This window comes from Panicum virgatum, chromosome 9K, assembly GCF_016808335.1.
Source record: "Panicum virgatum strain AP13 chromosome 9K, P.virgatum_v5, whole genome shotgun sequence".
In the NCBI taxonomy this organism is placed as follows: Eukaryota; Viridiplantae; Streptophyta; class Magnoliopsida; order Poales; family Poaceae; genus Panicum; species Panicum virgatum.
In genome coordinates this window covers 9,868,130-9,886,009 of record NC_053144.1, presented here as the reverse complement: position 1 = coordinate 9,886,009, position 17,880 = coordinate 9,868,130, and the positions used below count along the sequence as shown (strand labels likewise).

The window sequence follows — 17,880 nt, the reverse complement described above, 5'->3', positions numbered from 1 at the left end:
TTACTGATATCATATTTATTTTCATATTTATGTTCGAATACGGAGTCGAATACAAATAGTGTTAGATTTTATCGGATAAGATTGTAACAGATATTCACATCATAAAAATGTAACTTTTGAGCATTCAGATACGGATCGGTTACGGATATTGGATAGTTGAAATCGGATACGGACAGATAAAAACCCTTCCAATCCGAATCGAATTTAAATATGGTCGGAAAATATCCGTACCATTTACATCCCTAGACACGGCCCTCCACCGCCACTGCAGCACCACCCACCCCTTCCCGACTTTCTCCTCGCCCCCGCCGCTGCCCACTGCCCACAAATGTACAGCCCACCATCCACTATTGGGCCGCCAACCTCCTCCTTTAGAGCCGGTGGCTATTAGAGCCCTGGAAACTCGAAATCCCAAGCTCCGCCGCCTTGACCACCACCTTGACCTCCCCCACCTCGCGGGTGACCGCTCCACCCCATCCCCCTCCTCCTACCCTAGCTCATTGACGGTTGCTCCACCCACTTCCTTCCTCACTCTTCTAGCTCGCCGACGGCTGCTCCTCTTCCGTGACGGCTCGCCTCCACCCGTGCGTGAGGAATATATTTTTTCTATTATCCCCTCTAAACATTGAGAATGGATGTTTATTTTTAAACATTTTTTTAGCGGATTAAAAAAAGAAACCTTTTTTAGCGTAGCTGTTGCTGAAGCGTGACACTGCACCAGGATGTGGGGTGCCACCCATAAACCAGCCCTCCGACAAACTGACCCCACGCCAAGGCAGCCGAGATCCAACGGTTCCCGATCCATAGCCCCGGTCCATTCGAGCCCATCCAACCCGCACGTCCGCCGCGCGTCCAAACGTCCATACCAGCAGGACGGACGGCGATCCGTCGAACAAACTCTTCCACTGCCATCACGACCCCACAGTTCTCGTAGCCCCACCTGCAGGGGCTCAGCCCACCCGCACCGGCGCTCGAACGCCGCGTCCACGCAAACCCATACTCCCGCGTGCCGACCGTCACCACCACCACCTCGCAAGCAAAACTACAGGCTCGCTTTTTTAAAATCTGTCGCAGCGATTCTCTCCGCTCTTCCCACTCGTTAGATTAGATCCCACCGCCTCCCGCTGCTCGCCGCCGCCGACGAACCACCGCCGCCTGACGCAGAGCCGCCGGCGGGACCATCGCGTGCGGCCTCGCCCAGGATGGCGACCATGGGGAGCCTGATCGGGCTGGTGAACCGGATCCAGCGCGCGTGCACCGTCCTCGGTGACCACGGCGGCGGCGCCGGCGGCGAGGGCTCGCTCTGGGAGGCGCTCCCCTCCGTCGCTGTCGTCGGCGGGCAGGTACGCGCCGCTGCAGCATCGCTTCCAGATCCGCTAGCCCCCGTCCCAGATCTAGCTAGTGCGCTCGCTCACGGTTTAGTTCTCGTTTTTTTTCTCTCTCCTGATGATGCCTCCAGAGTTCCGGGAAGTCGTCTGTCCTCGAGAGCATAGTGGGGAGGGACTTCCTGCCTCGTGGATCTGGTAATGTCGTGGCTAGATCGCGCGCGTGCTGTTTGATTTGGACCGGCTTGGGCGTCGAGGATTTAATTTGGGTTTTGATTAGGCATTGTGACGAGGCGACCTCTAGTGCTGCAGCTGCACAAGACGGATGGTGGGCACGAGTATGCCGAGTTCCTCCACGCCCCGAGGAAGCGGTTTACCGACTTTGGTATGGCGACCAATTTGCATTTATTTATCACAGTAATTTGCTTGTTTTATTCACTTCTAATTGTTAGGGTTAGTGATATACTAAGATGCCTGCCTGCCTGTTGTGAAGGTTCATTTCAATTATGCTCAAATAAGATAGATACAAATTGCATCATCTGTCTTACCAAAATTGAATGAAATTGATACCGCAGGGTAACAATGCATGGTGGCATTTACTGTTACATGCTTCAACTAATCACTAGCATGTCATAATATTTGAGAGCAAGAGGGCATCCTAGTAGTTGCTAATTGTAACAATGGTACTATGCTGACCATGACAACCAATGTGATGTACACTAACAACATATTTAGGAAATATCTGCAATGCATGTAAATCATAATATATTTGTAGTTTACCGTGCTTTCACCTTGGTTGCTTTCCTTTCCTTAAATGAACAGTACACATCCGTTTTATCTTTATTTAAACGTTACATTGAATTTCTAGCAGATGCCACCGAGAAACTATTCACTGTGTTTAAAAAAGTGAGAAATATCATGTGTGAAAAGGAACTAATTGTGATTAGTTCATGAAAGAAATAACTGTGAACCAATTCACTGATGTATCCTTGATATATTTGCTTGCAGTTGTATCGATTTCGGCTATCGATTTTCTGGGCTGATTTCTATTGTCTAAAATGGCATTCTGATAGTTATTGTATCCATCTATGTCTATATTTTATTAATGAGATGTCAAATAGCATTTGTTATTGAACTACTCTTTCTGTTTTTGTAAATTTGCTGGATATGTATAGTTGGACTATTTTTAAATTTCCATATAATTGCAGCTGCTGTGAGGAAAGAGATTGCTGATGAAACAGATCGCATAACTGGGAAAACTAAGGCCATTTCAAACGTTCCCATCCATTTGAGTATATATTCACCACATGGTAAGTGTTGATGCTTGTTCTGATTTTGAAGTATTGATGCATGGTAAACATGGTGGATTTGGACTTTCCAGCATTGGTCTCCCTGCAAAACCTTTAAATAGCTTACTCTGAAATGCATTAAGATTTATGATTTAACTTTACTCAGGACCTAATTATAAAGAACACGTGAATTAGGATTTGAAGATTAAATGACTATGATTTTTTTTTTGTTGAGGTTGTTAGAAGTAGTGTGTCATGTCTTCTATTCAAGGTACAATCACAGTGATAGAGGTTCTTTCTGGATCCTGTTCCTGAAGCACAAGTAACTAAAAATTGTAACTTGCACATTCTTGGTGCACGAGCTTTATTACGTTACTTGAAGTTTTATATGCAGTGAGTACATGTATGTTCCTTATCCCTTGAACTGTCTGTGGATTAATTTGCCATACTTCTGTTTGCAGTTGTTAACTTGACACTTATTGATCTCCCTGGACTGACAAAGGTCGCTGTAGGTAATGCCACAATTGTTGAATTTGTTGCTTTGTTTTTGTTACTGTGCCCTTCTTTTATTTAACTTTTGACACCTGGAATATTTTACTACAGAGGGACAAGCAGAATCTATTGTTCAAGATATTGAAAACATGGTCCGATCTTATGTTGACAAGGTAAAGAAAATCGTCTCTGTTACATGCTACTTACAACAATGTGATGTTTGCTTGAGTTACTTGTACTTCATTGAATCTTCTGTGACACTTTTCCCCATGGTCTGGGCATTATATATATTTAGATATAATATTTTTCATTCTAGTTTATCTAGATCAGCTATCTGTATTTCCTGTTGCTAAAGATGCTTTGATCGCGTTGTTTAAAACCTTTTTTTAACTCATGTTCTTTTTTGTCTGGATATTTCAGCCAAATTGCATCATCTTGGCCATCTCCCCAGCTAACCAAGATATAGCTACATCGGATGCCATCAAGCTTGCTAGGGATGTTGATCCTTCAGGTGCAGTTTTTGAAAGAAAAAAAATCCCTGCGGCATTTGACTTCTCACTTTCCATTAGATGGGATTGTCGATAGATCATTTTGTTAGCCTACCTATTTGTCTGTGAAATTCCAATCATATATATTAACATCCTTTTTTCTTAACATCTTTAGGTGACAGGACTTTTGGAGTCTTAACAAAGCTTGATTTGATGGACAAGGGTACCAATGCTGTTGATGTATGACGCTTTCAGTTTTTTCTTAATGCATGCTCCATGTACATATCACTAAAGTAATTCCTTTCTCCATGTAATCCTAGGTACTTGAAGGGAGGCAGTATCGCTTACAACACCCCTGGGTGGGAATTGTCAACCGCTCACAAGCTGATATCAACAAGAATGTTGACATGCTCTCAGCAAGACGCAAAGAAAAAGAATACTTTGAGAGCAGTCCTGAATATGGGCACTTGGCACATAAAATGGGCGCAGAGTATCTTGCCAAGCTTCTGTCACAGGTGAGGGTATTTTTCTTCTGTGGTATGCTTCGACCATAAACTTTTGAATGGCATATGCTGAGGGCTGATGTATTTCCATTTATTTATGCAGCATTTAGAGGCTGTGATCAGAGCGAAAATTCCAAGTATTATAGCCATGATTAACAAAACAAATGATGAAATAGAAGCCCAGTTGGATAAACTTGGTAGGCCAATTGGTGGTGATGCTGGGGTAAGAGTAACCGTATTTTTTTATTATATGTGTTAGGTTGCTGTGAATTAAGCATAACTGCATAAGCATTCTTGGTAGTTTGTGTTGCAACCCGCATTGTTTATTTGCAGGGATGAATACGAAACACTGTGTATTATATATTTCTAAACCTTATTTATGTTTTCTCTCATAAAGTTCGTATAATCTGCAGGCTCAATTATACACTATATTGGATATGTGTCGTGCATTTGATCGCGTTTTCAAAGAGCATTTAGATGGCGGGTAAGATATTCAACCGACCTTTTTTCTAATCTGCCTGTGCCTTCCATAATTATTGCCAAATATAAATTATCATAGTTGTATGTATTGTTAAGGTACTAGAAGCATTTTTTTAGGTTTGCTTTTGATAACTTACACTTAATCATTACTCCCCTTCTTCTCAGTCGGCCAGGTGGAGATCGGATTTATGGTGTCTTTGACAACCAGTTACCTGCAGCACTGAAGAAGCTTCCATTTGACCGGCATCTTTCAATGCAAAATGTTAGGAAAGTTATTTCAGAGGCTGATGGTTACCAGCCCCACTTGATTGCCCCTGAGCAAGGATACAGAAGACTCATAGATAGTTCTCTAAGCTACTTTAAGGGTCCAGCTGAAGCTTCTGTTGATGCGGTATGACTTCTCCGTTGACGCATGGCTCCTTTTAATATGTTTTAGTTCATGTTTCAATAGTTCATGCACAAGTATGTGAATATATTAGTAATCTCGTATCCTACATGTATGTATACATTTTATATTATGCAGCTGTTAAATTTATGTTGGCTTGCACGTACTGCTATCTTCTGGGAAAAACTAGGCTAATCTTACTGTTATTAGAAAGGCAAATGGGAAAAGTAGGGAACTACTATAAGGCTCTTGTAATCATCAAAATAGAGCTGAAATCAAAGGTTCATTGGCCTGCTAAAATCATATGATGTGCACACTATTGCCGTGACACTAACCTATGGACATCCCAATGAATGATGGAAGTCATGCCCTCTATATGTTATGCATAGCAGGAAACCTTATCTTGTCAGGGGCATTCTCAAATGTGATGGAAGGATGTTCTATACTTATCATTAAATTGAATTTTTTAAATTTTGCTGGATGAAGGATGGTGTCTGATACCCGGGTTTTGTTGGTCACTTCAATTGCATTTAAGCCATATTTCATAGGATATTGCTCACTGTTTGTGGTTAATGATGCCCTCGTATTTGCAGGTCCATTTGGTCTTGAAGGAGCTTGTTCGAAGATCAATTGCAGCAACAGAGGTTAGTGCCTTCTTTGTTCCTTCCTTCCTTTCTCTTTTTGTCTTACTGTTTCTTCTTACTGATCAATCATAATCTTGGATATCATAGGAGTTGAAGCGATTCCCGACACTTCAATCAGACATAGCTGCTGCTGCAAATGAAAGCCTGGAAAGATTCCGCGAGGACGGTCGAAAGACTGTTCTTCGTCTAGTTGAGATGGAAGCCAGCTACCTAACAGTAGAATTTTTCCGTAAACTTCCTACTGAACCAGAGAAAGCAGCTGATAAGAACACTCCAGTGAGTGATAGGTATCAGGACAATCATCTCAGAAGAATCGGTAAATTCACCTTCCTTGCTCTTGTGGAAAAAAGACATCTGATTTACTAAAATGCACAACCATTTTTAACATATATACAACACAAGAAACTTAATATTAAATTATAGGAAGTCTTTATTATGTTGACACATAATCATGGTAGGCAGATTGAATAATGTGGCCCTTAACCAGACAGCTGCAGTGCCATACCAGTTGGTTGTATATCTCCAGTGCATGATGAAATATTAGCCAGTGAGCCATCTGTGCCATTTACTTTTTTTCTTTGCATAAACTGTGAACACATTATTGTAGGGTCATGGTCCTTTGTTGATGTTCTAGCCGTGGTATAGTTTCTGCATTAGTTACACGTTTTTTGTATATTTACCGCATGTGAATAGAGTCCATTATGATGTGCTGCTAATTATGGTTTTATTGTTGTTTTTTTTTGTCAGGATCGAATGTGTCATCTTATATTAACATGGTCTGTGAGACATTGAGGAACACAATTCCGAAAGCCATTGTACATTGTCAAGTGAAGGAGGCAAAAAGAAATTTGCTTAACCGTTTCTACGCACATGTGGGAAGCAAGGAGGTATGTTGACTTTGACTAATTAAATTGTTTTGCATCCAATTAAAAGATAGGTCACACTGGTGTGGCATGCATTATGAATTTTTTTAAACATCAGTTTTGTTGAATGTGATATTTTTCACCCCTGATTTCTCGTCTAGCTTGTGAACTTGTTCTTACTGATGCTTGTTCTTGCTCACAGGGTTCAGAGAACCTGATAGTATCATTCTGTTCCCTCCTTGTTTTGTTCTAGTCTTGTCTAGATCATTTCATGTTAGCAATGGTTCATGATTCTTGGACGATAAAGAGATTATTGTTCCCTCATTTGCTTTACTTTTCACGATACAGAAGAAACAGCTCAGTGCAATGCTGGATGAGGATCCCGCTTTGATGGAGAAGAGGGATGCCTTGGTGAAGAGGCTAGAGCTGTACAAATCGGCGAGGAATGAAATCGACTCGGTCGCATGGAAATGATTGGCCAGTGGCTGCCACAGCTGGAACATAGAATGTACAACCGCGGCACACGTGTGACTGCTGTAGAATGGTCGATTCTTTTCATATCTGAGTTTTATTGAGGGTCTTGTACACGATTTTCAAACGCGCTTGTCGGACATTCTTCATCGGCCGTCTTGGCCTTTCCTACGATTATGGATGACCTGATCTGTAGGGTCCCATCGAGTACAGATGTATTCTTTTGTTGATTTTTACTGTCTCGGCCGATCTCTTTGATGCATTTGAACTGAACAACAGTTGAAAATGACAGGTGAGGATCATATTTTTCTCGATTAACTGACACAACAGCATACAAAATTTACATGGGCAATTTCCTGCTATTGGAGGCGGCTCTTGAAGTCGTCCCATTCCACCCCCTTCTCCAGGTACTCGATGTTGTTGGGGTCAAATGGCCCCTTCACCACGTCCACCGACTGTATGATCGCCCTCTCCGGCAGGATGCTCCTCGCCGGATCCGCCGCCGTTCCCCCGCTCAAGCTCGACGAGAAGCCCTGCGACACAGTGCGGTCACGCACAAGCAACAGGCAGAACGAAAGCATCTTGACGAGAACCACGGCCTGCGCCGGAAAACTAGTAACCGGCGGCAGCACAGCCGCATTGCAGCCGCCGCGCCACCGCGGCATTTGCCCATCCTGGCTCGGTACCTTGAAGGTGAGCACGACCTCCACCTCGTCGTCCACCCGGGCCTTCACCAGCAGCGCCTGGTCGCGCGCGTCCTCGGTGTACCGCTCCATCCTCGCGACGTCCTCGTTGTGCCCCCACTCCTCGTCGTTTTCCTCGTCCTCGTCCTCCTCGTACCGCACCCGCCGCCTCACGCGGCAGACGGCTCTGTCTGCGCGCGCGTCGCCGCCGCCGCCGACGAGGCGGAGCAGGTCCCCGAGACCGAGCGCGCGCGCTGGGGCTGCGGCCGGGTGCGGGAGGGCTCCGCAGGCGCCGTGGTGGAGGCGGCAGGGTCTGGCGGCGGGCGGAGAGACGGTCGGTGTGGCGGCGCAGTGCAGCACCATGCCGGCTGGGTGTGGAGCGAGCGAAGTGGCAGCTGGATAGATAAGGCACGGTTCGAGCGCTGTCCTGAAAAGAATCAGAGGCGCAATAGAAGATGTGAACGTCGGCCTCAAATCAGAGATCACGACAGCTTCGTGTTAATAATATTGGTGGCGCATAACAAGCGCATGTACACAATATATAGGAGAGTTGGCTAGTTTGGAAACTATCTAGGAAAGGAAGATTTACACGGTTACAACTGTTCTATCTCTAATAACATCCTATGTTTCCTAACCAGCCATATCTCTTCTATATTTAGATACAACCATATTTGGTTAGTTACAACTTGTTTAACAGTCCCTATTGACCGTTTCCTGGTTGTGGAGATGCGAGTAAGCCTAAATACAGTGGCATAGAGTGTCCTGTTGATGATCTCTTCGAATTTCTAGCAAGTTCAAGGCGTGGTGCCAGTGTCATACATGGTAAGTTCTAGAGTGGTCTTGGGTAGCAAACCCCCGTGAAGAAATTGTACGTTCTCCAAGACACGTTGCAACCAGGGTAAAAGCTGTGATTATTGTTAGAAAACACAAAGGAGGCCAGCTTGACATACCAAATGATAACAGGTTAAAGAAGTCTTTGAACGGACCGGTAAAATTCGGCAAAGGAAGCATAGTACTATATGTTTACGCTAGGCAAAATAGCTAATTTCGTCCTTGAATTATTATGTTTGGTTCAATCTCGTCCCTCAACTATGAAAACGTCCAAATCGATCCTCAAACTATCTAAGCTGGCCCAGTTTCATCCATTCCAGTCAGCTGGAGCTTCAATTCAATTGAATGGACCATTTTACCCCGTTTTCTTTTCACATTAGATCAGCACCGTCCCATTTCTCCTCCCCATGACGACTGCACAGAACCCTCCTCTGTAATTTGGAGCGTCTGGTAGCTGATAGTGACCTGCGTGAGCATCCCCGCAAACGTTGGTTCTCCTTGTTCATGCAGCCAAGCTCCACCTGCAAGGCCGCAACTGCTGAATCTTGTGCTCGTCGTGTGTCGCTGCAGGAAGGAGCTGAACGCACATACATACATGCATCTTATTTATACTATAGGTAGGTAATAATTAATTGAGACAAGGAACGAAGAAAGAGATTTAATAATTACGTTAATAGTGAGGTCCTCCTTAAAGGGGAGGAGGTTCATGTGAAGCCGCCATGGGGATGAGAAAAAAGATTGTGCTGCTCTGATGTGAAAAAAAAAATGAGGGCAAAATGGTCAATTCAATTGAATTGAAGCTCTAGCTGGCTGGAGTGGACGAAACTGAGCCGGTTTGGATAGTTCAAGGATCGATTTGGACGTTTTCATAGTTACGGGACGAAATTGAGCCAAACGAGATAGTTTCGGGATGAAATCGGCTATTTCACCTTTACGCTAAATCATTTTAACAATTTAACCTACCAACAATTTATTTTGCCAGCTTACATAAGCAGCATTCACAACCAAGCGGAAGGAGCAAATCTGGAACAGGTAAAATCATTGCTTGTAGCCCGTTGTATGATTCAAAAGGGCAACAAGCTTATTGAGTATGCTCTGCTTCTCATACACAACACAGAAATGCACTGATCAAGTTTTGCTGCTCTGAAAATCTAGAGGCAGTCCAAATTATACACCAACCTCCCAACCAAGCAAGCAACAGGTGGTGACCTCGTAGCAAAGAAAGAAAGGGAACTAAGATGCTCTTCGCTGATGATTAGCTTGAAAGACACAGACCTCACTTCTTCAACAAGGTCGCACTGCATTGGGCCATTATCTTTGAAGCTCGTGTGATTGCATCAGTCATATAGAAGTTCTCAATGACGGTTTTGAACGGGGTTGAGCTCACTTGTTGCTTTACTGGCGGCTTCACCTCAGGTGAAATTGTGCATGGTTCTTTCTCATCTACGTGAATGAGATTAGGTGCAACTGTGCTGATCCGGTCCCTCACAGCTGACAGACTGTCATAAGGCAGTTGAACCCCAGCAACCTCAGAAAGAGCACGGATGATCTTCCAATCATCCCTAGCATCACCAACTGTGGGAACAGCTGGGATGGTCCACTGGGTGCAACCTTCGGTGTTCTCGTAGGTACCTTCCTTCTCACTGAATGCTGAAGATGGCAGAATAACATTGGCCCTATAGACAGCCTTGTCACCGTGGTGCCCCTGATAAACAACAAATGCATCTTCTGGAAGATTGTCTAGACTTATATCATCAGCTCCCATCAAGTACAAGAACTTCGCTGACTTGATGCTCTCAGCAGGATTAGCAACAAGGCCAAGATCAAGAGCTGCAGCCTGAGCAGCATGGAGCAGTAGGACATTAAGGCCATTCCAGTCTGGTCTCGTCACATTGAACTTCTTGGCTACAGTCTCAATCGTTGAGAATAGGGCATCTTGGTCCTCCCGTTCAAATAATCCAGCTCCAGCGATGATGACAGGGTTTTTAGCAGATTGCAGTACTGAGCAGAAAGGGTGCCGACCTTCTGCAATCTCAACAAGGGTCTGTGGTCCTGTGCCAAGATGCTCATGGTCATAGTTGAAGTCAGCTGGAGGGCCGATATAGCCCACCTTTGCTTGTGTTGCTCTAACGGTCTTCCGAATCCTAGCATTAACAATAGCTGCCTCCACTCTTGGCTGTTCCATGGCACAAAAGAGGGTCGTGTCATTATAACATTTATATTCACAATAGACTGCATATCGGCAAAACATGACTAAAAAGGATGCATGAGGAGAGAAAAAGTTTAACAAAAGAACAAACATGGCACTTCAAATATGGACTATTACATGTACAAAAGATTTTTTTTTTGGTCGAACCAGATCAATTTAAAACCTTTCCCGACAGATAATTACAGTAATGGTGTCTCCGTATGCTTGAAAATTGATGAAAACTGAAATCACCAATAACTTTTGTTTGAAGAATGTCAACTGCAATTTAATTCATATGCACTGCATAGCTATCGCAAAAGCATGCGGCACCACACCATTGAGTGACTATATAATATAATGGTGTTTCATAGAACGCAGATAGATCAAGAAAATGGTACTAGATATTAGCTATGAGCACAAGGAGGAGAATCCTACCTGAGTGCCAACCAAAAGGAAGACATCAGCCTTTTCAAGCCCAGCAATGCCTGTATTCATTAGGTAGTTTGATTGTAGGTCTGCTGGAGGATTTGGACCATTTCCCTCGCAGAGGACCTTATCTGAACCCATTCTGTTAACAAAATCTTTCAGAGCCATCATGGATTCTGCATCAGAAAGTTTTCCAGCAACTCCAGTAATTTCTTCTGGCTTGACTTGATGCAAAACCTCAGCAACAACTGCAAGAGCATCACGCCATGTCACTGCCTTGAACCTGCCATCAGGACCACGGATCATAGGGTCATTTAGTCTTTGCCTCTTCAGACCATCATAACAAAACCGTGTTTTGTCAGATATCCATTCTTCATTTATGTCCTGCAAGGAACAGGAAGTGATGTTAACTAAACATAATCTTTCTTTTCTCAAAGGTATATAGCAGACTAAATGAACTCTACAATACACCACGAAGCGTCAGCTCACGTACTATCACCAACAAAACAAACATATATAGGAGTCAAAATTGTAAGAGAAGTGAGAAGTAATCAAACCTCATTGAGACGTGGAACAATACGCATAACTTCAGGACCTCTGCTGTCAACTCTTATGTTTGACCCTACCGCATCAGTAACATCGATAGTCTCGGTGCCCTTCAGCTCCCAGTTCCGAGCTTTAAATGCAAATGGCTTGGACGTAAGAGCCCCAACAGGGCAGATATCAATAACATTTCCGGATAGTTCACTTGTCATAAGTTTCTCAACATATGTTCCAATTTCTTCACCACTACCACGACCTAACATACCAAGGTCTTGAACACCAGCAACCTCAGTAGCAAACCTGACACACCTGCAACATTGAAACGAAAATAGCAATACATCTCAGCCAAGGTACAGAGCTTGCACAGGCAGCTAGAACAATTTTCTACAACGCAAATTAAGAACCAGTAGATTGAAGCATGAATATATACATCAGATAAAAATGCTAGTCTCAAGAGGTTGAAAATATTTTAAAGTTGATCTGATCAGTTGCTAACCCTGTATATAGTGCGTCAAGAATGAGGCGGTTGCAGAAAACACAACATAGACAAACAGGATAACCATGAAACCACCTGAAGCGATGCTAATAGATATTACCCAAAACAAAAAAAACATCACCTTGTACATTGGATGCAACGGGTCATCACTGTCTTAACCAAGGGACCCAAATTCTTGTCCACAACTGACCGCTTCATCTCAGTGAACCGACCACGGTCAGCACCAAATGCCATAGACTGATCCTGGAGGTCGCACTCCCCACCCTGATCGCAGATTGGGCAGTCAAGTGGATGGTTCATCAGCAGGAACTCCATGACACCCTCCCTTGCCTTCTTCGCCACTGGAGTGTTTGTCTTAATCTTCATCCCTAATCCAGCAAGAGTGATCATTGAGTACTCCAAAATCCACTAAATCAAGGTCACGTCTCTAGTTTCTTCAACTATTTCCGATGAAATGGGAAATCAAACAAGCAAATCTACTCATAACCCTAAATTACTGAGACGCCAAGGAACTGAATGGATCTGAGCATTTGCCGCATACATTATACAACACTAGGTAATGGACCAACGAAGCAGATCAACATGACCCAGTTTTCAATCTCAAAACAACACGCAGGAACAAGGAAATGCGACGTGCGCAGATGGGGTGGCAGTGGCTGACCTGGGAGCGCGGGCATGGCGCAGGAGGCGACGGGCTTGGGCGATTTCTCGACCTCGACGAGGCACATGCGGCAGTTCCCGGCGATGGAGAGTCGGCTGTGGTAGCAGAAGCGCGGTATGTCGACGCCGGCGACCTCGCAGGCCTGGAGCACGGTGAACCCCTTGGGGATCCGCACCGCGTGCCCGTCCACGAACACCTCGAGCGCGTCCTCCGGGTTGGGCGGGAGCTCCACCCGAGCGCCCCCCACGGGCTCCCGCGGCGGCGGCAGCTCCGGGTCGGCCGGCGCCACCGCCGCGCCGGCCTCCGGCGATCCCGCGGCGGCGGTCGGGGAGATCCAGCGGCAGGACGCGGCCACGGCGGGGCAGCGCGACGACAGGCGCGAGTTCGACTGGCGGAGCGCCCTCGCGAGGAACGCCATGGCGGCGGCGGCGGCGGCGAGGCGATGGGATCGCAGGAGACGGTAGGGGGGGAGAGAGAGAGAGAGAGAGAGAGAGAGAGAGAGAGAGAAGGGGAGGAGCCCTCAGCCTAGGGAGAGTGGTGAGAGGGATGGGGTTGTCTCAGGAGAGAGGTGGGCGCTGCTACGAGCCCACGAGGTTTCGAGGTCCGTGAGAGAATGACGACCGGGCCCGGCCTGCGGGACCCGCGCGCAGTGAGAGGACGGTTTCGTGGTGGTGGAGGGGGCGCGTGGGCTCTGTGTTTCGCTGAGGTGTTGGATCGAGAACTTGGATGGAATCGGTGCATGGACGATGGGCATGAAATGGCTTGGGTCCCCTCTCCCGTGGTGCGGCAAGGCCGGCAGCTGGCACGAGGCAGGGAACTGGGAAGAAGAAGACCTCGTGTGCGCGTGGTCCATGGGTGTATGAAACGCTGTCAACGCTGGAAGAAATGGGCCGGATTTTGTAAGGTCAGCTCCAGGATTTGAAATGGAGAGGCCTCAATTCTGTAGTTAGTTGGGCCTACCATTTGACATCCGCAGCTGCAATGGATTTGGGCCTTGCAGATATTGTCTGGACTCTGGACTAATCCAATTCCGTCAGTTTTCATTCACTTTTCGTGGGCTTTCCCAAGTGTTTAAGGTTTTCATTTCGAGACCATCCAAGATAAACTGAGTGACAAGCATGTTCTAGCTGAAGGGATTGAACAGCCCAGAAAGAGATGGTGGTTAGGTTGTGTTATTCTAAAATCTAGGGGTGTAAAGAGGTGATCTTTAGATGCACCTTCAACCTTTTTTATTTTAAAATTTTGTACTATTTTTCCAAAATAGAATTCCACAGTGAAGAAGTAGTTTAAAATTTGAACTAAAAAAGATTGGAGGTGCACCTAAAGAATATTACTTTGCACCCCTACTAAAACCGCATCTGACAGTGCGACTATGCATGTTTCCTTAACTAAAAATCCTGAAATTGTTTTGAGGGTAGGTTGAACTTATTTGGTGCTGCTGTTCAACATTAGCTGATTCTAGCATATCAGCATTGTCCATAGGGTGGATACTATATAGTGGTGGTAATAGATTATGGACTTATAATCATTTTAAACGTGCAAATATAGAAATGTTATTGTGGTTCGTTTTAAGCCTGATCATTAAAATAGATACGCCAATTTTTCAGACCTTTTACTAGTCATCACGTATATCTTTGAATTGATGTCCGTCCTTTTTGCAGTTCCGAGCTCCCAGGAAAAAAAGCTAATATCATTATATATTTTTTGTTTGCATGCTTATTTATATATTTCGTTTGCGAGTGTGCTTATTTATACATTCGAATTTCTTTCGTCCTTTGGAGTTTGTACATGGTTTGTTCCAACTTCCTAGAAAAGTTAACAACTCGAAAACCATGAGGTTAGTCTCAATAAGTGTTCTATAGGCACAGTGGCGGATGCAGGATGAGAGGCAAGGGGGGGCTGAAACAATGGAGATGTTGATTTGTGTGAAAATTTAATGGTGATTTGATGTTTTGCTACAGTATTTTACGTGTAATTAGGGGAGCTTAGGGGGGCTCTAGCCCCCTGCTGGATCCGCCGCTATATAGGCATAATTATCTAGATTGAAAACTAAATAAATGTGCCAGATGAGATTTATGGTGATGAAACTCTTCTTACATCTCATGAAACATCATCCTTCTCTCTTAGCCATATCAGCAAAATTGATGATATTTAATGTCATGAAATTCTTCATGAAACTCTATTTAGACTGGCCTGAGTAATTTTTAATAAAGTAGTATGTCTTTTTTAGCCGACGAATTTTGAACTGGATTATAAGGTTCGCGCGATGCGCTGCACGCGGCGGCTGCCAAACAATGGTCGCGCCTGAAGTGCCACGGCGTGTCGTGGCAGTCTAACCTGGGGCACGGCTGATGACACACGTCGCCCAACATTTCTTTCAACTAAAGACGTCGCCGCCGGAATGCACGGTAGGTAGGTCCTACAAGAGCCGCTAGCTTGCTGACCGTTGGTGTTGACATGGCCATCTTCACGCGCGCACATACTGAGCTCTCATCTCTCCCTAGCCTTTTTGCTCTAATTAACGCCTAACAATGCCAATTGGCGCCGGTGCACCCCAATATTTTTCTGCCCTATAGTTACAACCATCTGGGGTCACGTTCTCACACGTCACTCTTCCAAAAATTGTTGTTAATCTCTGACGGGCGGCAGCTACATCCATCTTCTGATTAATTAAGCAAGTGGCGGTTTTATTATATTTATTTACCATGGGAGATATTCCCTGTAAGAGCCCTCACAAGCGAATCCTAGCAACCGTGGCCCTCTCCTGGAGTCCTGTTTGAACCAGAGTCCACAAAGATTTCAGGCTCTTTTCAACTGTAGCCTTCCGTAACAAGTGCAGGCATGGCTTGATGGAAGATTCACCTTCTAGATCTCGTTCGGAAAAGGCAAACAAAATAATAAGAAAGGGAATTACACATCACAATCTGAGTGTGACTGACTGAAAGCAACACATACAGTTACAGATTACTTACAATATATTGCATATGTATAAATAAGCAGCCAGTTTGTGATCCAATACTCCAAGTCTCCAGCCCAAAGCAGTAGCTGAGTAGCATAGCACACTAATCACTTAGTACCTGTAGTCATTAGCCACATAACAGTTGGTTAAGCGTACCATCACCCATGGCTCTAGCAAGAGAGAAGAGGCTTCCCCCGCTCCACCTCTCGCTCAACGTCCCGTCCCGCCCCGCCGTCCAGGAGCCGGCCTTCCGGCACGCCAACCCTCCGCTCGCCGCGCCGCCGCCCGCGTCGTCGACCCCGCTGGCCCGGTCCAGCCAGTTCCGCCTCGCCGACTTCGACCGGCTCGCCGTCCTGGGCCGCGGGAACGGCGGCACCGTGTACAAGGTTCGCCACCGCGAGACGGGCGCGCTCTACGCGCTCAAGGTCCTGCACCAGGGCGACGCCGCCGAGGCGGACATCATCGGTCGCACCGCCTCGCCGTTCGTCGTCCGGTGCCACTCCGTCCTGCCGGCCGCGTCGGGTGACGTCGCGCTGCTCCTCGAGCTGGCGGACGGCGGGTCGCTGGACTCCGTACGGAGCCGCCGCGGGGCGTTCCCGGAGCCGGCGCTCGCGGAGGCGGCGGCGCAGGCGCTGTCCGGCCTGGCCTACCTCCACGCCCGCCGCATCGTGCACCTCGACATCAAGCCGGCGAACCTCCTCGCCACCGCGGCCGGCGAGGTCAAGGTCGCCGACTTCGGCATCGCCAAGGTCCTCTCCCGCGCCGGCGACCACTGCACGTCCTACGTGGGCACCGCCGCGTACATGAGCCCGGAGCGCTTCGACCCGGAGGCGCACGGCGGGCACTACGACCCCTGCGCCGCCGACGTGTGGAGCCTCGGGGTCACCGTCCTGGAGCTCCTCTTGGGCCGTTACCCGCTGCTCCCCGCCGGGCAGCAGCCCAACTGGGCGGCGCTCATGTGCGCCATCTGCTTCGGCGAGCCCCCCGCGCTACCCGACGGCGCCGCGTCGCCGGAGCTCCGGAGTTTCGTCGCCGCCTGCCTGCAGAAGGACTACCGCAAGAGGGCGTCCGTCGCGGAGCTGCTTGCCCACCCGTTCGTCGCCGGGAGGGACGTGGCCAGGTCGAGGCGCGCGCTCCGAGAGCTAGTCGCCGAGGCCTAGCTCTCGTCCCCGCCGTCGCTAGCGCGGCATCATCTACCTGACCGCCGGAGGCAGACACATAGACACGACCAATTTTTGTTAGACCTGTACATGGTGCTGTAGGATTGATGTACATTTGCACAGACCAAACCCGATTAGAGCTTAGTTCTCTTGTTGCACATATGTTAGGATTAGGATTAGATATCACATAGTTGAAATGTAAATGAGGGACAGAAATAAGTGATGTACATTACTAACTGTCGCTGACATTGTACAGTGACAAACTGAAGTTTGCACATGCTCTTCTCGATTAAAACTATATGCTTTTTGAGTGTGAATTGTGTGTCTAGATTTTACTTTTTTTATTTTGAAGAAATGATTTTGCTATTTCGAACTTGCGCTACTTGCCATTATGTGGATTATCTTGTGAATTAACAATTAAGATGAGTGTCACTTGTCCAGTGTCCATACTCACTCGGGCTTCTTGCTAACATGGGAACCAGCGTTCGGTTTTATCTTCATTAATGCGTGGATGTCTTTTGTTGTACTGTTTGTGGCTTGAGATCTACTCGCATGTGTGCGTGTGGGGTTGTGTTTTCTTACGACAAACTGAAAGGGGAAAGCTTTCACTCAGTTGAGCGATTTCCTCTCTCTCTTTTTTTTACCCAAATCCTCCCTTTCTTCTCCAACTTCGGCGGCGGCAGTGGGTTCGGAGTAGCAAGGCCGGCGGTGGTGGCGCAGCCGGCCCGGACGATGGATGAAGGTAGTTGGGCCTTGTCGGGGCGGGGGCGATAACGGTGGGAGGCGGAGGCGGGAGGGGCTCTGGCACAGCCCTAGCTCGCCCGCACCGGAGGTGTGGCAGTGGGGCTGGGCGGTGGGTGGCAAGCTGGTGCTGGAAGACTAGAAGATGTCTGGAGGTAGAAAATAAATGAGAATCAGACTCTGTTCACTGTGCAGTGGCTGGTGGCTGGTGCTGATTTGTTGTGAGAGAAAAGTACTGCTGGCTGGCTGGTG

At 46.7% G+C, this 17,880-nt stretch overlaps 4 protein-coding genes across 4 annotated transcripts; 2 read left to right on the top strand and 2 right to left on the bottom strand.

Annotated features, from left to right (window-relative positions):
• The first annotated feature begins 990 nt into the window (after positions 1 to 990).
• LOC120649992 (dynamin-related protein 1C-like) lies at positions 991 to 7,242 on the top strand. The gene is made up of 16 exons (XM_039926947.1): positions 991 to 1,343; positions 1,460 to 1,523; positions 1,606 to 1,710; positions 2,534 to 2,635; positions 3,076 to 3,126; positions 3,218 to 3,279; positions 3,527 to 3,617; positions 3,770 to 3,834; positions 3,915 to 4,109; positions 4,201 to 4,320; positions 4,511 to 4,581; positions 4,743 to 4,968; positions 5,556 to 5,606; positions 5,694 to 5,922; positions 6,354 to 6,493; positions 6,818 to 7,242. Exons 1-16 carry the CDS (start codon positions 1,203 to 1,205, stop codon positions 6,941 to 6,943), a joined length of 1,839 nt encoding a protein of 612 aa, XP_039782881.1. The 5' UTR covers positions 991 to 1,202; the 3' UTR covers positions 6,944 to 7,242.
• Positions 7,184 to 8,050, bottom strand: LOC120649993. The gene is made up of 2 exons (XM_039926948.1): positions 7,627 to 8,050; positions 7,184 to 7,473 (listed from the first exon to the last, which is right to left on the bottom strand). Exons 1-2 carry the CDS (start codon positions 7,984 to 7,986, stop codon positions 7,300 to 7,302), a joined length of 534 nt encoding a protein of 177 aa, XP_039782882.1. The 5' UTR covers positions 7,987 to 8,050; the 3' UTR covers positions 7,184 to 7,299.
• A 1,417-nt stretch (positions 8,051 to 9,467) lies between these two features.
• On the bottom strand, positions 9,468 to 13,236 carry LOC120649991 (NADH dehydrogenase [ubiquinone] iron-sulfur protein 1, mitochondrial-like). The gene is made up of 5 exons (XM_039926946.1): positions 12,769 to 13,236; positions 12,229 to 12,475; positions 11,626 to 11,920; positions 11,078 to 11,452; positions 9,468 to 10,630 (listed from the first exon to the last, which is right to left on the bottom strand). The coding sequence occupies exons 1-5, from the start codon at positions 13,184 to 13,186 to the stop codon at positions 9,731 to 9,733; spliced, it is 2,235 nt and encodes a 744-aa protein (XP_039782880.1). The 5' UTR covers positions 13,187 to 13,236; the 3' UTR covers positions 9,468 to 9,730.
• A 2,556-nt stretch (positions 13,237 to 15,792) lies between these two features.
• Positions 15,793 to 17,090, top strand: LOC120648519 (mitogen-activated protein kinase kinase 9-like). Its single transcript, XM_039925280.1, has one exon. It carries the CDS (start codon positions 15,892 to 15,894, stop codon positions 16,885 to 16,887), a length of 996 nt encoding a protein of 331 aa, XP_039781214.1. The 5' UTR covers positions 15,793 to 15,891; the 3' UTR covers positions 16,888 to 17,090.
• The last annotated feature ends 790 nt before the right edge of the window (positions 17,091 to 17,880 follow it).